This window comes from Leucopleurus acutus, assembly GCF_964270905.1.
Source record: "Leucopleurus acutus genome assembly, chromosome: 3".
NCBI classification, from domain to species: Eukaryota; Metazoa; Chordata; class Mammalia; order Artiodactyla; family Delphinidae; genus Leucopleurus; species Leucopleurus acutus.
The window spans coordinates 81,939,273-81,959,328 of NC_139145.1; the positions used below are offsets into that span (position 1 = coordinate 81,939,273).

Consider the following 20,056-nt stretch of genomic DNA (forward strand, 5'->3'; position numbering starts at 1 on the left):
CCCTGGAATTCACATAACTAGAACAAGTAAGTGCACTTGACCCTTAAACAGCACGAGGGTTAGAGGCACCAACCGCTGCATAGTCAAAAATCTATGTATAGCTTTTGACGCCTCAAAAACCTAACTACTAATAGCCTACTGTTGATCTTTTGGTCAGTTAACACATATTTTGTTATACTGTATTGTATACAGTCATATAATGACTGTATATAGTCATTATACTGTATTGTTACAATTAAATAGGCTAGAAAAAGTAAAATGTTACTAAGAGAATCATAAGGAGGCAAAAATACATGAACAGTACTGTACTGTACTTATCGATACTGTAAGTTTACATGATTTGTTTATAAGATGAATTGCCAGTCAGTATCTACATCAGTATTGTCTTATACAAAACACTATAGATGTTGTATGTATTACTAACACTAGACATCAAAAATGAAAACATAATGTGAAGAAGAAATTCATATTTATTTACAAATATAATGGTCCATGCACTGATAATGAAGAGCAACAATATGACTGCTTTATGGTAGCCTAATATAGTCGATACATTTGCTTCACAATAGCCTAGCCTATACACCAGTGAATGAATCATTATAAAATTTTTATGGCATACAATATTATCATCATATGCATAATGTAACATTGGGAACATTGTTCCATTTTTTTCAAAAACCACTTACCTGTGATGTTAGGCTGCTAGGCACTTTCTCCAATTAAGAGAGAGAAAAGCATACTGTACGGTAATGTAATTCTTTGAAAGCAAAGTTATAAAACAGTAAGAAAACTAACGCATTATTAATTTTATATGACTATCACCTTATGCCTATGTCAGGATAGACTAGTATCTACATATATTTCATGCATTCATGACATACCTAACTTTTTCTTAATTTTTTTGATATTTCTAGGCTGTGTGATTCGTCTGTTTTTTTCAAATTGTCACAAATCTCCAAAATTTTTTCCAGTATATTTATTGGAAAAAATCTGTGTATAAGTGCACCTGCTTCAAATCTGTATTTTTCAAGGGTCAACTGTATAGTACTTCTCAGAATTGGAGCATATTTTCCTCAGCTAAACATAATTTCCCCGTATGATCAAGATTATATTATACTTATAAGCTAATGAACAAATTTTTAAAAATTGTATTCTCTACACACATTTCTCAAGTAAAATGTAAAAATCTTTAGTGAAAAAAATGGAGAAATTTAGACAATCCCAGATTTTAAAAAACTGAGAGGATTCATTGCCAGCGTATCTGCCCTACAAGGAATACTAAAGGAAGTCCTTCGAGCAAAAGTAAAAAGATACTAGGTAATAATTCAAATCCAAGTGAAGAATAATATCAATAAAGAGTACTGGTAAAGGTAAATATAGAGGTAAATATAAAAGTCAGTATAATGTAAAGGTATAATAAAGGTAATGTATGATAATATAATATATTATTATAATAAAGGTACATATAAATATATTTGTAATATATAATAATAAAGACAAATGTAGAGGTAAATATAAATGTCAGGGTTTTTTTTGTTGATAACAAATTTCTTTCATAAAATAGAGAAGGGAACACTTCTCAACTCATTCTATAAGGCCATTGTTACCTTGATACCAAAATTAGACATCACAAGAAAGAAAATAACAGATCAGTATCTCTTATGCATACAAATGCAAAGATTCTCAACAAAACCCTATCAAGCCAAACCTAACAACATAGGGGAGGATTTTACACCATGATTAGTTGGGATTTATTCCAGGTATATGAAAATCAATCAACATAATAGAACATACTAATAGAATAAAGGACAAAAACCATATAATCATCTCAATAGATGCAGAAACAGCAACTGAAAAAATCCAGCACTCTTTCATGATAAAAATATTCGACAAGTTAGCAATAGAAGGAAACTCCTCTGCCTGTTAAAGGCATCTGTGAACACCAACCTCTAACATAATACTTAATGACAAAAGATTGAAGACTTCCCATAAGATCAGGAATAAGACAAGAATATCCACTCTCACCACTTTATTCACTGGAGATTCTAGCCAGGCAACTAGGCAAGAAAAACAAAAAGCATTCAGATTGGAAAAGAAGAAATAAAACTATCCTTATTTGCAGATGACATGATCTTGTATATAAAAAGTCCTAACTAATCCTCCAAAAAAACTATTAGAGCTAATAAACAAGTTCAGCTGTTTGCAGGAACTTGCAGGAAACAAGAGCAATGTACAAAAATCAGTTGTACTTCTATACAGTAGTAATGGACCATTCAAAAATGAAATTAAGAAAATAGTGCCATTTTGGAGTATTACTCAGCAATAAAAAAGAATGAAATATTGCCATTTGCAGCAACACAGATGGACCTAGAGATTATCATACTGAGTGAAGTAAGTCAGACAGAGAAAGACAAATAGTATGTGATATCGCTTATATGCGGAATCTAAAAAATAATACAGATCAAGTTTTACAAGACAGAAACAGACTCACAGAAAAAACAAAAACAACAAAAGAAGTATGGTTACCAAAGGGGAAAGAGGGGGAGCAGGGATAAATTAGGAGTATGGGGTTAATGGATACATACCACTATATATAAAATAGATAAAGAACAGAGATTTACTGTATAGCACAGGGAACTATATTCAATATCTTGTAATAACCTATAATTGAAAAGAATCTGAAAAAAATGTAAGAATCATTTTGCTGTACATCTAAACTAACACAATACTGTAAATCAACTATACTTCAATTAAAAAATTTAATATTCCATAGTATAACGAAGAATAAAATACATAGGAATGAATTTAGCAAAAGAAGTGCAACACGTTTAAGTTTTTGAAGCATATGTTTCGAAAACGCAGAAACATCATTGAGAGAAATTAAAGAAAACCTACCTAAACGAACATTTTGTGTTCATGAATATGAAGACTTAATATTCGTGAGATGGCAGTACTCCCTAAATTGATTTACAGAATCAATGCAATCCCTATCGGAATCTCAGCTGTCTTTTTTTTGTTTTTTTTTTTTGCAGAAACTGTCAATCTGATCCTAAAATTCATATGGGAAATTCAAGGGACCCAAAATAGTCAAAACAATCTTGAAAAAGAACAAAGTTGGAGAACTCCCACTTCTTAATTTCAGAATTTACTGTGAAGCTACAGTAATCAAACAGTATGGTACTGGCACAAGGATAGACATACCAGTGAGAGTTAAGAGTAAGCCCTTACATTTGTGGGCAATTGATTTTCAACAAGGGTGCTAATATAGTTCAATAAGGAAAGGATAGTCTCTTCAACAGATGGTGTATTCACATACAAAAGAGTGAAGTTGGACTTCTCTCACACACCACATATAAAAATTAACTCAAAATGGATTAGAAACCTAAATCTGAGAGATAAAACTGTAAAACTCTTAGAAGAAAACTTAGATGTAAGTCCTCATAACCTTTAATTAGGTAATGGTGTCTTCTATATGACATCTAATGCACAAGCAGCTGAAGATAAAATAAATTGGACCAGCAAAATTTAAAACTCTGTGCTTCAAATGACATTATCAAGAAGGTGAAAAGACAGCTCAGAGAATGGGAGAAAATATTTACAAATCATATTTTGATAAGGACATATCTAAAATATATAAATAACTCTTACAACTCAAAAATAAAAACACAACCCAATTTTAAATATAGGGAAGGAGATAAATAGATATTCCTCCAAAGAAATAGCCAATAAGTACATGGAAAGATGCTCGGTATCATTAGTCATTATGGACTAACGAAAAACCACTGTGAGATACCATTTCACATCTGTTAGGATGACTGTAATAAAAAAAGATAGACAATAACAAGTATCGGTGAGGATGTGAAGAAACTGGAACCCCCATTGGTGGCTGGTGGAAATGTAAAATGGTGCAGCCAGTGTGGAAAACAGTTTGGCACTTTTTCGAAACCTTTGTGCTTCAAAAGACATTATCAGGGAAGTGAAAAGGCAACTCAGAATTGGTGAAAATATTTGCAGATCATTTATCTGATAAGGGACTTATAAGAAGGCTCACAGCTTAAAAAAAAAAACACGAAATTTTTAAATGGGAAAGTAAAAACGAGTTACCTATGATTCAGAAATTCCACTGCTAGGTATATACCCAAGAAAATTGAAAACATATGTTCATACTTAAAAAACTTGTACACAAGTGTTCTTAGTAGCATTATTCATATTGACCAAATAGTGAAAGTAATCCCATTGTCCATTAACTGATGAGTAGATAAACAAAATATGCTAGATCTGTATGGAATATGACTTAGCCATAAAAAGGAATGAAGTACAGATTCATGGTACAACGTGGATGAATCTTAAAAACATTATACTAGGGACTTCCCTGGTGGCTCAGTGGTTGAGAGTCTGCCTGCCAACGCAGGGGACACGGGTTCAATCCCTGGTCCAGGAAGATCGCACATGCCATGGAGCAGCTAAGCCTGTGCGTTGCAACTACTGAGCCTGCGCTCTAGAGCCTGCGAGCCACAACTACTGAAGCCCACGTGCCTAGAGCCCGTGCTCCGCAACAAGAGAAGCCACCGCGATGAGAAACCCGTGCACCGCAACAAAGAGTAGCCCCTGCTCACCACAACTAGAGAAAGGCCGAGCAGCAACAACAACCCAACGCAGCCAAAAAAAAAAAAAAAAAAAATACATTAAATAAATTAAAAAAAAAATTTACTAAGTGAAAGAAACCAGACAGAAAAGGTTGCATGTTGTATGATCCTGTTTATATTAATTGTCTAGAATAGACAAATCCAGAGTTGGAAAATAGATTAATGGCTGCCTAGGGGTATGGGGAGTGACTGCTTAATAAGTACAGGGTTTCTTTTTGGTTATGATGGAAATATTCTGGTACTAGATACTGTTGATAGTTGCACGCCTTTGTGAATATACTAAAAACCATTGAATTGTAAACTTTATGTATACATTTTATGGTATGTGGATTATATCCCAATTTTAGAAGTATTTCCTAAATTCATTACTTTATTCTTGCTTGCTTCTCAAAATTTAAAGGCTTGTTTCCTTTTTTCTTTTTCTCCCACATCCAGGCTGTCAGCAATTCCTCTTGGTTATACCTCCCAGATATATTTAGTCTTCTTACTTTTAATCTTCACCATCACCCTGGTAGCCCTGAACACCATCTTTCCTTGTCTGTGTTGCTGTGTCACCTGCCTCATAGATTCTCCTGCTTCCAGTCTTTCCTCACCTCCTCCTCCACCTTCCATCAATTTATTCTCCAAAAAATTAGCCAGAAGGATTTCTTTTAAAAATTAAGTGTATATGGGCTTCCCTGGAGGCGCAGTGGTTGAGAGTCCGCCTGCTGATGCAGGGGACACGGGTTCGTGCCCCGGTCCAGGAGGATCCCACATGCCACGGAGCGGCTAGGCCCATGAGCCTGCGCGTCCGGAGCCTGTGCTCCGTAACGGGAGAGGCCACAACAGTGAGAGGCCTGCGTACCGCAAAAAAAAAAAAAAAAAAAAAAAATTAAGTGTATCGTGGCATTCTCCTACTCTAAACCCTTCAGTAAAATCCAGACTCCCCTAGTGACTTAAAATGCTGGAGTGATATGCCACTTGCCTACCTCTGTATCCTCATCTCCTACTTTACTCTGCACTTTACTAATCTCGTGTCACAGTTGCCTTTTCTCTGCTTTAACTAGCCAAGGTTTTTCCTGCTCTAGGGCTTTTGCACGTGCTAGTCCCTCTGCCTGGCACACCTTTCCCTATAGTTTTTGGCATGGCTGGCCCCATTCTTCCTTAAACATCATCCCCTCAAATAGACCTGTGGCCATTCTAACTGAAAAAAAAAAGAAAAAAAAATAATGCTTTGCCCCATTATCTTCATCTCAACATTTTTTATTTCCTTAATAGCCCTTACCATGTTTTTGTTTTTAATTTATTGCTTTTTTACTCTTTTCTTTTTAAGTCTGTTCCCCTCACTAGACTTTAAGTCAAGCGCCATATTATCATGGGCTGTCATTGTTTCCCTAGTGTCTAGTGCAGCACCTGTCACATCATAAGTGTTCAATACATATTGGTAAATGACTGATTGAATGAAAGAATTAGATCTTTTTCTGAAAATCCCTGAAGACTTTACATATCTTACTTACTAATTTAGCATTTTAAGATAGATATTCCTTCTTCCACAAAATGTATTTTTAAAAATTAAATAAGATTGGCCCCCAAATTATCCCCTGAGAAACTCCATCATTGATGTTTTTTCTCTGAAAAAAATTCCACCTTCATCTCCTACCATTTTTATTATTGAGGATAAATTTATTTTTGTTTTCTATTCAGAGTGATGGCTGTTTTGGTACTTCAGGTGGAATTCGTCCTTTTCAGCTTCAAAACTGGAAGCAGAAAGTTAGTCGGACTAAGAAAGCAGAATTCATACGTACAGCAGAAAAATTTAAAAATCAGTAAGTATAAAAACATTATCTTCAAATAACATTACTAGCCATTTTATGGTGAACAGCATAAAAATTCTACTCCACCCTATCCAGTCCCACACTAAGTTATGAAATTCTAGTCACTAGTCTTTCAGATGTAAAACAAGAGAAAGGTGAGAAGTGTGAAATAGACAAATGATAATAAGCTATTTAGTATAAAGTTAATTTTAAGTATAGTTATTTAAATTTTATTTATTTATTTTTACCATTTTGAGACAGTGTATATCAACAAAAACAGAAGTTATTTCTTTAGATCACATATATCAAGTAACAGATTAAATACATTTTTACTTACCTAGGTGAGCACTCAGTAAATCTTTTTGAGTGAGTGAATAATTTTAATGAAACGTCTGTGCTGTACCCTTGAGGTTTTTTTATTGGCCTTTTCATTGGTTTCCCTTCCTTGGTCTCTGCCCTTTCAGATCCATCCTGCACATTATGACTAGAATGATTGAGAAGTTGGCATTTATTTTAAGTTTTAGTGTATATGTATTTTTAAAATAACCAGTGATATTTACTCAATGTTTAACATTATCAGTAGCACCATATGATATGATGAATATCATGAGTAAAGATAAAAGAATTAGTATTCAGAACACCCAACCCTATCCTATAGTTGGAGGCTTTGTACAAACACTGCTCTGAATTTATACAATACCAGTTTGCTAAGGAACCAAGAGAAAAGGAGTCATTTGTAAGAAATAGTCTCTGGACCAGAATTAGTGGCAGTTGGGTCTGTTTAGAAATTCTACCAATAAAAAGTGTACTGTTCGAATTTTGAAAAGTTAGACCGTACTGTAGTCTTGTGAGATTGAATTCTCACTGTATTTGTATAATTCTTATATTTTTAATACTCAGAATTTGATAAAATACAATTTTTAAAAAATTTCCAAAATGCATTACCTTAGATAGAATTGGACTCTTCAGCCTTTGGGGCAGCCAGGTAGGGCCTGTGACATTCTCATCTGTTTACCCCAGTATGCCTTATGGATATTAAATTTTTCTCTATGTGTGGCAAGTGAAAAAGATTGGGAAACTCTACCTTAGATAGTTGCCCCTCGGGTTATATGAAATTAAGTCAGTGGCCAGAGATACTCCACCACTCATTAAATTCAGGATTAGTGGAGAAGTCATGTTAATTTCCACCTTGTGGGAGAAAGAAAACAGGCGTTGAGAAAGTAAATTTCTGTGTCCAACTAAAAAAAGTTTCTTGATGGTAATTGTCTTGTTTTACCCCGGGGTTCAAGCTAACATTAAAAGTCCTACCTACCAATAGGTAGATGGACTAAAGCCAAGGAGCAAGGATGAGACGAAGGAAGCTTTGAAGTAAATGTAGACAGTATCCCTTAAATATAAGAAAATTCCTAGATTGTTTGCCTTTTGAAGTTTTAGTTTTACTAATATTAATAACTTGCATTTCCATAGTGCATTTTACTGTATAAAGATCCCTCACATATATTATCTCATACAATATTAATCACAGCCCTGTTGGGTAGTGGTGAGTTGTTATTATTCACTTTTTATTGATGAGGATGTTCATGCCTGGAGAGGTTAAATGTCTTGGCTCATGCTGCAAAGTTAACAGTATCTCCTATTGAAAGCAGCCATCAGCAGTGGTGACAATTTTCAGCCCATGGTGAGATTGAGTTGGAATCAATAGCCAAAAGTTTATGTGTTTTCAAAGCAAGTCTATGATTAAATTTTCTTAAATTAACATTTTGTAACTTAAGTAACAATTCAAATTACTGTTGATTTTAGTTGAACTTAATAGTTTTCTAACTACTATTTTGACTCCTTAGCCTTATTGATCCAAGTAATTATATTTTGAATCCTTAGATGAATTAATCCAAATAGAAAGTACAGATTGTAAGTATCTTCATATTTTAAACAATTAAAAATATACTTAAATCATATTTACACTATTTGTTTCTTTCCCTAAAGAGTCATTAACATAGAAAAAGATAAACACAATCATTTCTACAACCAAAAAAGTGACTTCAGAATTGAACATAGTATGCTGGAAGAATTGGAAAATAAATTGATTAACAGCCGGAAAACAGACAGTAAGTTGAGTTCTTGATGAACAAAACCTGAGATATAAAGTTATAGTTTTGCCCTGTGCTTTGTCTTTGTTCATTGACTGTGTTATTTTCTCTATCAAGGTACTTTCTAGCTGGTAATGAGTTTATCTTTTAGGGGTATGTATTTATTTTTTGGGGTCACTAGTTATTCCGACTGGATCGTTTTCTGTGTGTATTTCTTTAATTTTAATAGGAAAAAGAGGGTTTTGTTTTCTGGTTGTCAAATCAATTAATGCTATTAAATTTTTTTAAAGTAAAGGGAAATTGATTCCTGGGCTGTCTGATCTTAGCTCATCACCACGATCTTACTGACTGAGCCCCGGACAAAGTAAGCATCAGCAGATTCAGAGCCTGTACTTAGTGGTATGAAGTGGTCAAGTCACATAATTGCTTAAACTGGAGTTTACTTGTCTGTGATATAAAACCTACCATTTCTACCATAGTAGAGCTGTCTGTGCATCTGATGAAATAATATATAAGAAAGTGCCTTAGAGGTTGTACAATGAATATGTTCTGTTGTTTGTTATGAATATTAATCATTGTTAACAGTGTACCAAATGTTGGCCTTAAAAAAGAATTCTACAAGAATACTTTGTTTCCTTGTAGAGTAGATTTTATATGCTGCAAAGTCCTTATATTATAATAATAAAAACATCTTAGCTTTGATTAAAGGAAAAATAATGGTTATCAACCCACTAAGCTTTATAAAATATTAAGACTTATTATTTAGAGATTATACTGCTCATGGGACTCCCTTATAGTCAATTAAAAGAATATTTTAATCAGTTTTTCCTTTCAGAATGTAAGATTGCGCTATTTTAAAAAGTCATCTTTTGTGAGATAGTGGCAAGAATCATTCTCCCTCTTGTGTTGGAATGATAAGACCTAACATAAATGCCAAATTGCCAGTTCTCCTCTTTGATTCATAAAGGAATCTAAGCATCCCTTGTTTAATATTTCTTAATGTCCCTCAGTTCTTTTACAGACAACAGCAAGGCTGATCTTTCTGTCTCTCAGTCATGCCATTAAGTAGAGTGTCTCCATTCTGTGCATTTTAAATTATTTGATTTTCCCCCTTTTAAGGCAACTTTATTTTTATCATTTTATTTCTCTTCTACAATTTTGCCTCTCTTTATTCACACTTTGTGTTTATTTTATCTAGGAGAAAAAGGAATGCACTGTGTTAGTATAAGGATATAGAAATTTCCGCTTCACATATTACAGCTCAGGAGTACTAAATACATATTCCTTACATCAAATATCATGCCACAATTTTAGCCTGAATTTATGTAATATTGTATTTGAATGGTTTGCCTGCAGTGCAGAATGTCAGTTCCAAATGAATTAATAAAAGATCATTTGCCCGGACTTCCCTGGTGGCGCAGTGGTTAAGAATCCGCCTGCCAATTCAGGGGACGTGGGTTCGAGCCCTGGTCCGGGAAGATCCCACATGCCGCGGAGCAACTGAGCCCGTGTGCCACAACTACTGAGCCTGTGCTCTAGAGCCTGCAAGCCACAACTACCGAAACCCACACACAGCAAAGAAGACCCAACACAGCCAAAAAAAATAATAAATTAATTAATTAATTAAAAAAATAAAAAGATCATTTGCCCTATAGCAGTATCACTGTAGCTGATCAAACTGTGGCAAAAATAAAACAACAAAAAACACTTTCCTGATTACTTTACTAGGGAAGTTTCTTGACCTAAAGTTTCAACAGTAAGACTGTAAAATACATTGGATAAAGTTTCTACTTTTATGGAACACTTGAATTTTAATAAAAAATAGAACAAGCCAAAGTCACATACACATATTTGAGGTTTGTTTTGAATATTAGCACTGGCTTCAGGCCTAAAGGTAAACTTTTAAAAAAATAATTGCTTTTAAGGACTTTTGAACAGAGCCTTTTGGTGCCTCATGTTCATCTGTGGAAAAGTTGCAAAAAAATAAGGGGGGGTGCATAAGTAAAATACCCAAAGATGATAAAATATTACTATATATGAATATGTGTATGAATGTGAATATTTGACTTTAGCCTAATAATTTAAGTAAATATTAAAGTAAGATTACAACTTCAGAAAGAAAATATGAAAGAAGAACCCAGTCTTCCTGTTGCTGATACGGAACATCTGAAAATGGCTTTGAGACCCTCTTCTGTTCTTCAGGCTTTTATTGTGGGCCTAACACTTTACTTCAGACTGGTCCTTTGGCTGAGCTTGGCAACCTGTAGCATACATACCAGTAAATGGCACCTGAGACATCTCCTCAAGGCCATGACTGTGACACCAGTGGGTATCACCAGCCCCATCTTAGAGGATGTGGTTAGATGAAGTTAATTCTCACTAGGAAGTTTGTCAGTATTCATAGAATTAATATTGGTTAGACAGTTTTAATATTCCAACAGTAGTTGAGGTCAAAATCTATGTCCATAAATTATAACAAATTAAAAGAGAAAGAAAAAAACTGTTAAAGAACAAAACATGACTAAACCTATGCTACTGATCCATGTATTTGAGTGTCCAATAACTCAGTCTCTAGAGTTTAAAAAAATATTTCCAAGGACATTTCCTTGGCACAGGTTATAGTAAGATTTAGCCTATTGTGCTTTAAAACATTAGAGGAAATTGAGAGATGGTTTAGTTAGAGCAAGAGTTTGTTCAGGCTGTTTTGACACTTATAAATAACCATCTTTTGTTCATTATTTAATTGCTCTTCACTATCATTTATTAAATAGTGGTGATCATAAGGGAGTGACATAAGTGGTGACTATAAGGGAGTCCCATGAGCAGTATAATCTCTATATAATAAGTCTTGTGTGAAGAATCCTGAACCACATTTGTCATAGAGTTATTTTAAAGTACATACTTCTCCCTTACAGGAGTAAAAATCCAGCAACAATTGGCCAAAATACACAACAATGTAAAGAAACTTCAGCATCAGTTAAAAGATGTGAAGCCTACACCTGATTGTAAGTAAATTTAGATTTTATATTTTTTCTCATGTATTAGTTTTTTCTTTTGTTCATTAGAAAAGTTTATATTTTTCTAGTAAGAATTTTTCTATTTGGCATTAATGGAGGAGCTAAGCCCTACTTTTTGGTTAGGGATTAATAAGGATACATCAGAAAACTGTAATATCTGGTGTTTATGTATTTTTTTATCTTTAAAATGCTATCAAACCCTTACAACTTATGAAGTAGACAGAACAGATAATAGTGTCACATACAGGATGAAGAATCTGTGGTATGCAAAGATTCAGATTCAGCTGATGAAGAGGAAAAAAAGACTGATTTCTTGATTCTTAGCCTAGTGTTTTCCCATCATTTGCTTTTTGAAATTATTGCCTTTCAGAGGCATTTCAAATACCTAAGGGAATGGCTAAGTAGTATTGGGGCAAATTCTAGTCATTTGTGAAAAACAAAATTGTATCCTTACCTCCTTGCTTAAGCCAGCATTCATTTCTGAGAGATCAAAGCAATGCAGTAAAGTGCTCAAGATGTATGGACTTAAGAATCAGACACATGTTGGGTCAAATCCTTGAACTATCAGTTAAGTGATTTTAGGCAAGTTACCTGATCTCTTTGAGCTTTCATTTACTTAGCTCTAAAATGGAGATAATCATACAACCTAACTCATAGAGTTGTTGCAGGAATGAAGTGAGACAATGCACGTAAAGCATTTATGCACTGCTTATAACATAGTAAGCAATAAAAAATAGTAAATATAATTATTTATTAAATTAATACATGAAACCATTAAAATATTAGAAAGGAACATGGGTTAATATTTTTATAATTGTATTGTAATTTATAAGAATGACAAAGATCAGAAACCATAAAGAAAAAAGTGGACATAATTGACTATTAAAAAATACCTCAAAACCATAAGCAAAGTTGAAATACAAATTAGGAAAATATTAGCAGTATATATGTAACTTAAAAAGCTAATATCCATAATGTGTAAAGAGTACCTACAAATTAGAGCAACAGAAAAATGGGCAAAGATTGTAAGTTGCATATTATAGCAAAAAGAAACACAAAACACATGTGAAAAGGTGCTCAGGCTTATTAATTATTATAAAAATGTCAATTAAATCAATGACAATAAATTTTTGGTTATTTTGGAACTGGCTAGAATTACATGGGAAGGAGCACTCTCAAGAACTGTAAAGAGATAGAGCCTCTTTGAAGGACAGTGTGACAGTATTTAGCATACTGTAAAGTGGGCATACTTTTTTGATATAGCATTTAAGGTTATCAATTATCCTCTAAAAGTATTTATTTGTGGTGGCAGGGATAGACTGAGAGTTTGGGATTGACATGTACACACTGCTATGTTTAAAATAGATAGCCAACAAGGACCTACTGTATAGCACAGGGAACGCTGCTCGATATTCTGTAATAACCTAAATGGGAAAAGAATTGAGAAAGAATAGATACATGTGTATGTATAACTGAATCACCTTGCTGTACACCTGAAACTAGCACAACATTGTTAATCAACTATACTCTGATATAAAATAAAAATTAAAAATATTTATTTGAGCATGCAAAAATATGTATGCAAAGATAGTTACTACAGCATTGCATCTATTTAAAGGTTCATCAGTTGGAGAATTAATTAAATGAATTAGGGTAGCATTAGACAATGAAATACCATGTAGCCATAAAAAGAATGAAGTAGCCATATGTATATTGATATGGAAAGTTAACTACAACATTTTGTTAAATAAAAAGTGCATGTCACAAAAAAATATATGTGGTATAAAATATTTTTTTGGGAAAAATATTTAAGATATGTGCATAGGAAAAAATCTGTAATCAAAAAACTGCAATCGAGGCTTCCCTGGTGGTGCAGTGGTTGAGAGTCCGCCTGCCGATGCGGGGGACACAGGTTCGTACCCCCGTCCGGGAAGATCCCACATGCCGTGGAGCGGCTAGGCCCGTGAGCGATGGCCGCTGAGCCTGCGCGTCCGGAGCCTCTGCTCCGCAACGGGAGAAGGGGAGAGGCCACAGCAGTGAGAAGCCCGCGTACCGCAAAAAAGAAGAAAACAAAAACAAAAAACTGCAATCATAAAAATTCACTTTTTAAAAGAACATTTTTTTCTTGTCCTTTAGGCTAAGAAATGTGTTTTTTTATATATATATATATATATATATATATATATAAATAAATATATAAATATAATTTTTGCGGTGCGCGGACCTCTCACTGCTGCGGCCTCCCCCGCTGCGGAGCACAGGCTCCGGATGCGCAGGCCCAGCGGCCATGGCGCACGGGCCCAGCTGCACCGCGGCATGTGGGATCCCCCCGGACCGGGGCACGAACCTGCGTCCCCCACACCGGCAGGTGGACCCCCAACCACTGCGCCACCAGGGAAGCCCCCCAAGAAATGTTTTTAAATTAAGGGAACATTCTAATTTTCTTCCTAATTTTTAATTCTTAGTCATATAATAAAATATGACATAGCATAATTTTTCCTTTTTTTCTTTTTACAGTTGTTGAAAAGCTCAGAGAAATGATGGAAGAAATTGAAAATGCAATTAACACTTTTAAGGAAGAGCAGAGGTTGATGTATGTTTTAAATACATTTTAATATACAATTATTTACCTTTTTTTCAATAACTCTTTACTAGATTGTTGTATGTAAACTATTTTATTGTTATGTATTTAATACTAGTCTTACACAAAGGCAACATAAAACCTCTTTTCTTTTGCTTTAGGTTTTAGACTGCTTTTCATGTTTGAAGTGAATTTTCATTTATATTTGGACACTATAAAATCTCACATAAGAATTTGAAAGATTGTTTTTTCTCTGAGGAAACTCTTTTAAGGCTTAGATTTATAAATGTTAATAATGTAAAGTGGAGAAAATGACATCAAAAGAGTTGGGAATAATAAAATTTGAAGAAAAATGAAGGGTTAATATGGATTGGTTTGTATCTTATTTTTCAAACTTTATTTTTAAAATTTTAGCTATGAAGAGCTTATTAAAGAAGAGAAGACAACTAATAATGAGTTGTGTGGCATATCAAGAAAAATTGACACATGGGCTTTGGATAATTCGGAAACAGAGAAAGCTTTCAGAGCAATGTCGAGCAAAGTTCCTGTAGACAAAGTAACACCAAGTACTCTTCCAGAAGAAGTGGTAGAGTTTGAAAAATTCCTTCAGCAAGCAGGAGGGCGACAAGGGGGCTGGGATGATTATGATCACCAGAACTTTGTAAAGGTGAGAAACAAGCATAAAGGGAAGCCAGCATTTATGGGAGAAGTTCTTGAACACCTTCCTGGAAGAACACAGGATGAAGTTCAACAGCATGAGAAATGGTATCAAAAATTTCTGGCCCTAGAAGAAAGGAAAAAAGAGGTAATAACAATTATAATAGCTATTATTTGTTGTATATTTTTGTGTTCTAGGACTGTGCTAAACTCTTTAACACGTATTATTAACTTTACAACAACCCCATGAGGTATGTTACAGTTTTTCCCCCCATCTTACAGAGGGTGAAACTGAGGCATTGAGAAGTGAAGTCATTTTAGTGGAACTATAGTTGGACATCCTCAACATCCAGCATATCTACTCCAGTAAATAATACAGTGGGTCAGAAAATGTCTGACAGTGGGCAACACCCTCTGTGTCCACTAGAAGTGTGGGAAATGCAGATTTACCCAGGCTTTTGATAAAAGTCATCTTACCAGCAAAGGCCACATTATTTTCAACAGAAAATAAAGAGGCAGTAGAAAGGAAGCTCTTGACTCAAAAGTTTCTTTTAGTTTTGGCACTTCAGCCTCATTGTTTATTTTAAAAGACTCAAAATTTTGGCAACTCCAGAGTAAAGGGGTAACTCTTAATTGCAGCAAATACCTAAAAAGTTCCATTTTCACAAAAATATTATTCTGGCTCTGGTTTAGATCAGGATTTCTCAACATTAGCATTGTTGACCATTTGGGCTGGATAATTCTTCGCTCTGGGGGCTCTCCTGTGCATTGTAGGATGGTTAGCAGCATCCTTGACCTCCACCCATTCACCCGTTAGATGCTGGTAGCAGCCCCTGAATTGCGATTATCAAAAATATTTCCAGACATTACCAGATGTCCCCTGGAGGGTAAAAATTGCCCCTGGTCAAGAACCATGGGTTTAGATAGTCTAAGTTTGAGTCACTTTTTTGTAGACTTCAGCTAGATAAACTTTAACTCGATTGGTTTAACAAGAAAGGTATGACAGTTCAACAAACAGCATACCTAAGGAGCATTAAAGAAATATTTGATTGCACGTGTAGTCTAAAGTTTTAGAAGAAATAGCTGGCATTTGTTGTTGCAGTTGTTTCTGCCCAAAATAAGTTGAATGTTCGTAAGGTTGAGACTTGAAACTTTAAGAAAAACTTTGAAACATAAGTCATTTTTAAAAACTCAAAATAACAAGCAATTAAGAATTATTTGGGATTTTTTTCTCCACGATACTGAAAACTTGAGGTCCACAGGCCAGCAAAGTGGTCTGTGGACCAGCAAAGTCAGCATCACCTGGGAACTTGTTAGAATTTAGCAGGCCCCAACCCCAGACCTAATCTCAACTCTGGGGGCGGGGCCCCAAAATCTGTGTTTAAACAAGTACTCTAGGTTATTGTGTTAACAAGCTAAAGTTTGAGAACCACCTCTCTAGGGAAAAGGAACAGACACAGTGCTTCTTGTAATGAAGGTAAACCACCTGGATTCCGGCTTTCTCTTCTTATTCCCAGCCACTCTGTTTCCTGATATCTGATGATTGATCGGATGTAGGGGTGAGGTAAGAGGGGGTGTGAAAGTGGAGGTGTCATTTACTGAAGTAGGACATGGTGGAAGAGAAGAGGGAAGTTTGGGGGTACAGCATCAGGAATGCAGTTTCAAATCTGTTGAGTTTCAAATGTTGAGTAGGAAATTTACCATTTTTATCTCCCATTTCCTCTAATATATCCTGTGTTTTGCCTAAATGAACATACTTATTTTCAGACATTCCATGAACTTTCTGGCCCAACTACCCTTGCTTATCTTGTTCTCACTTTTTGGAACCTCCTTCTTTCTTCCCCCTTCCACTATCAACCTGCCCAAATCTGCCCAGATCAGATGCTGCTTCCTTTCTGCTCACTCAAACATAAATAGTCCGCTCAGAATTTCACTAGTACTTGTTTATACGTCTTGTGTGATGTGCGATGGCACATTCTGTATTCTAGTATTTATGTACATATCTCACCTCAAGCAATGCTGCTCAAACTTGGTGCATGGACTGGATGTTAGTTTGCAAACTATTCTGGTCTTCAGTGAGTTATCATGATTGCATGAGAATCAGCTACCCAGTAAGTACACTATTTAGTTCAGGTGGCTGTTTTTTCATAGAAAACTTTCTCATTGAGGAAGCAGTACACTGATGTACATCCTGGCATGAATTCCTGATATTGTTGTGGACCAGTACTTTGAGTAGCACTATACTAGATGGCATTTGATATTGTTTTAATCTTCTATGGTTCCCGTCACATTGTCTTGCGTATAGTACACATAGCATAAGGATTTATTTAATGAAAATGAATGATATACCATAAGGAAAGATGAGGAAATGATTTCCCAACTTGAGGGGAAAGTAATTCAGTGGATGTTTCCTTTATGTCAGAGAAGGCTGCTAGAATTTTAAATAATCTTTACATACCCATATATAAAGATCTGAAGCTATTTTACTTTTTACTTTTTTTTACACTTACAAAGCACTATGTGCCAGGCATTTACTCATTTAAACTTCACAACAACCCTGTTTGAGAAGTGCTGCCTACCACTTACAGATGAGCAAAATGAGGACAGAGACATTTAGTGACTCGTCCAAGGTTACACCTAGTAAATGGCAAAACCAGGATTTGGTCCCAAATACCTGGCTTCAGAGCACATACTCTCAACTACCCCACTTTTAATTCCTCTTCTGATATTTTGACCAGAGATAGGTCACTCAGAAAGGATTCTAAGCCTAGAAAGAGGATTTGGAAGCAGAAGTGAAATGATCAGAGGAAAGGGATGTTTCCCCTGAACACAAATGAAGGAGGTAAAGGGGAGGAAGATACTTAATGAGGTGTTGTCCTTGTGTACCTGGGGATTAAAAGAGGAAGAGAAAGGCTGATGGAATAGCCATTATTCAGTGTTTTAAAAGATACATTAAATTTTTTACAAATAGAAATAGAAAAAACCTGCATTGGTTTAAAAAAACACTTTTAAAAACTAAGCAACTAGCATCCTGCATCACTATTCTAGAAAGAAAGATGGATTTGAGGTTGTATTTTAAAATGGTTTTGGTGGGAATTTTCTGGCAGTCCAGTGGTTAGGACTCAGCTCTTTCACTGCCGGGGCCCAGGTTCGATCACTGGTTGGGGAAGTAAGATCCCGCATGCTGCACAGTGTGGCCAAATTAAAAAATAAAATGCTTTTGGCTATTAAAAATATTTTTTCTTGCTATGTTTTAACCATTTAGTCTATTCAGAATTGGAAAACCAAAAAGCAGCAAAAAAAGGAGGAAATTTTCAAGATAAAGGAAAAAGCGGAGAACATACCAATGCTTTTTCATAATAAACAGGAAGATAATCAAAAGCAAAAAGAAGAACAAAGAAAGAAGCAGAAATTGGCAGTTGAAGCTTGGAAAAAACAGAAAAGTATAGAAATGTCAATGAAATATGCTTCCCAGTTAAAAGAAGAGCAAGAGAAGGAGAAAAAGCAGCAGAAAGAACGTCAACGCCAATGTAAACTAAAATTGCTGCTAGAAACTTATACCCAGCAGAAGAAGGAACAGGAAGAATTTTTGAGACTTGAAAAGGAGATTAGGGAAAAGACAGAAAAGGCAGAAAAAAGAAAAACCGCTGCTGATGAAATTTCCAGGTTTCAAGAAAGAGTGAGTAAATACATTTCCTAAATAATTTTTCAGTGATACACATGGAGGTATTACTTCCAGGTTCAGTTCAGCAAAAATTAATTGAATCCTTCTTATATATCTGGCCTGGACCTAGCATTAGTACACCAAAATAAGTGGGCCATGCTCCCTGCTTTCTAGTAGATTATAGTCTACTGGGAAAGACTGGTGTGCAAATAGAGGACTTCAGTATAATATGGTAAACAGTGTGGTGATTGAGGTGTGGACAGAGAACTTTCGGAGGTGGATGTGCAAGAAAGAAAGCTTACCATAACTGTGAGTGTGAGACAGAAGGTGATACTTGAGTTGAGTCTTGGAAGAGAAGAAAGGGGAAGGAAAGGGGAGATCTTTCTTAGTAGAGTGAACATGAATGGGCAACTTGGAGGAGTGTAACAGAGTAGTTTGTGGGGGAAACTGTAAACACTTCAGTATTTTTAGGGCATCAACTGGGAGATGGGAACCAGCAGGAGACAAGGCTGGAAAGGTAGCCACAGGCCAGGCCATGAATGTCTTGTTTCCTTTGCCGAACTGGCTGGCTTTTCCCTATAGGTGATTTGCTTACTAGTTCACTGTCCATCTCCCTACCATAATGTAAGCTCCATGAAGGCAGAGGTTTTGCCCTTTTTGTTCATCCTTTACCCTAGGGTCTAGCACATTATAGATACTCAACATATACTTAAAGGAATCAAGGTTATTGCTGAGAGGATTATAGGTGATTTTAAACAAATGTATATAAGAAAAATCCTAATCAAAGAAAGAAGTTGCAATCTTATTATCAGACAGGGTGGAATTCAGTCCAAATGTATTAAAAAAGACAAGGAAGGGTACTTTAAAATGAAAAAGAGTACAAATGAGAGGTAAGTGCTATGAATTGTTAATGCATCAGAATACATAGGAACAACACTCATAAAGCAAAAATAAGGGAAATACAAAGAAAAATAATAGAAAAAAACACATTACTAGTGGGATTTCTTTCAGTTCATATATAAAAATCTCCCTAAATAACAAAAGATCCACTCCCCAAAAAGGCAAGCAGGTCACATAATTAAAGGCTTAGGAAAAAAAAGAAAACCTGTTATACAGAAAATATATGAGAGGTCTAAAACCAGACATATCTGTATTGATAAGTGAAAACAGGCTAACTCACCCATTAAAAGGAAGTTTTAGACTGAGCCATAAAATAAAACAAGAAACACCTAAAAGAAGGTGATTCAGAAAGGATGTGCGTGTATTACATGTATATTCAGAAAATAAAGCTCTTACCTTTTTTGGAAAAAGTTGATATTAAAGGAGTATTGCTACTTAAGGTAATTTAATTTTACTTTAAACTTTATTAAAGTTTACTTTAATAAACTTTGAAACAGATTCTAGCTGATTTTAATTTCTTAATGTTATCTTTTTTGTTGGTATATGTCTTTTAGGATTTACATAAACTTGAACTGAAAATTCTAGATAGACAATCAAAGGAAGATGAAAAGGCAGAAAAACAAAGAAAACTGGCAAAATTAAAAGAAAAGGTACTCAGTCCTGAGATTAATTTATTTTCATTGTTATTATCCTAATTCATTGATTTGTAAG

General features: G+C 34.9%; 1 protein-coding gene across 2 annotated transcripts in view; it reads left to right on the forward strand.

Moving 5' to 3' along the window:
- Positions 1-20,056, forward strand: part of CCDC112 (coiled-coil domain containing 112) — a gene marked incomplete at its 5' end in the record, with an annotated part of 28,248 nt that overhangs the window by 6,857 nt on the left and 1,335 nt on the right. The window contains 6 exons of one of the 2 annotated variants that reach the window (XM_082835550.1): positions 6,330-6,451; positions 8,423-8,544; positions 11,442-11,531; positions 14,061-14,136; positions 14,539-14,929; positions 18,047-18,460. In XM_082835550.1, the coding sequence (XP_082691676.1) occupies positions 6,330-6,451; positions 8,423-8,544; positions 11,442-11,531; positions 14,061-14,136; positions 14,539-14,929; positions 18,047-18,460 (1,215 nt within the window). Of the gene's footprint in view, positions 1-6,329; positions 6,452-8,422; positions 8,545-11,441; positions 11,532-14,060; positions 14,137-14,538; positions 14,930-18,046; positions 18,461-19,899; positions 19,996-20,056 lie in introns of those variants that run through there. The other variant, XM_082835551.1, reaches the window with a different exon arrangement.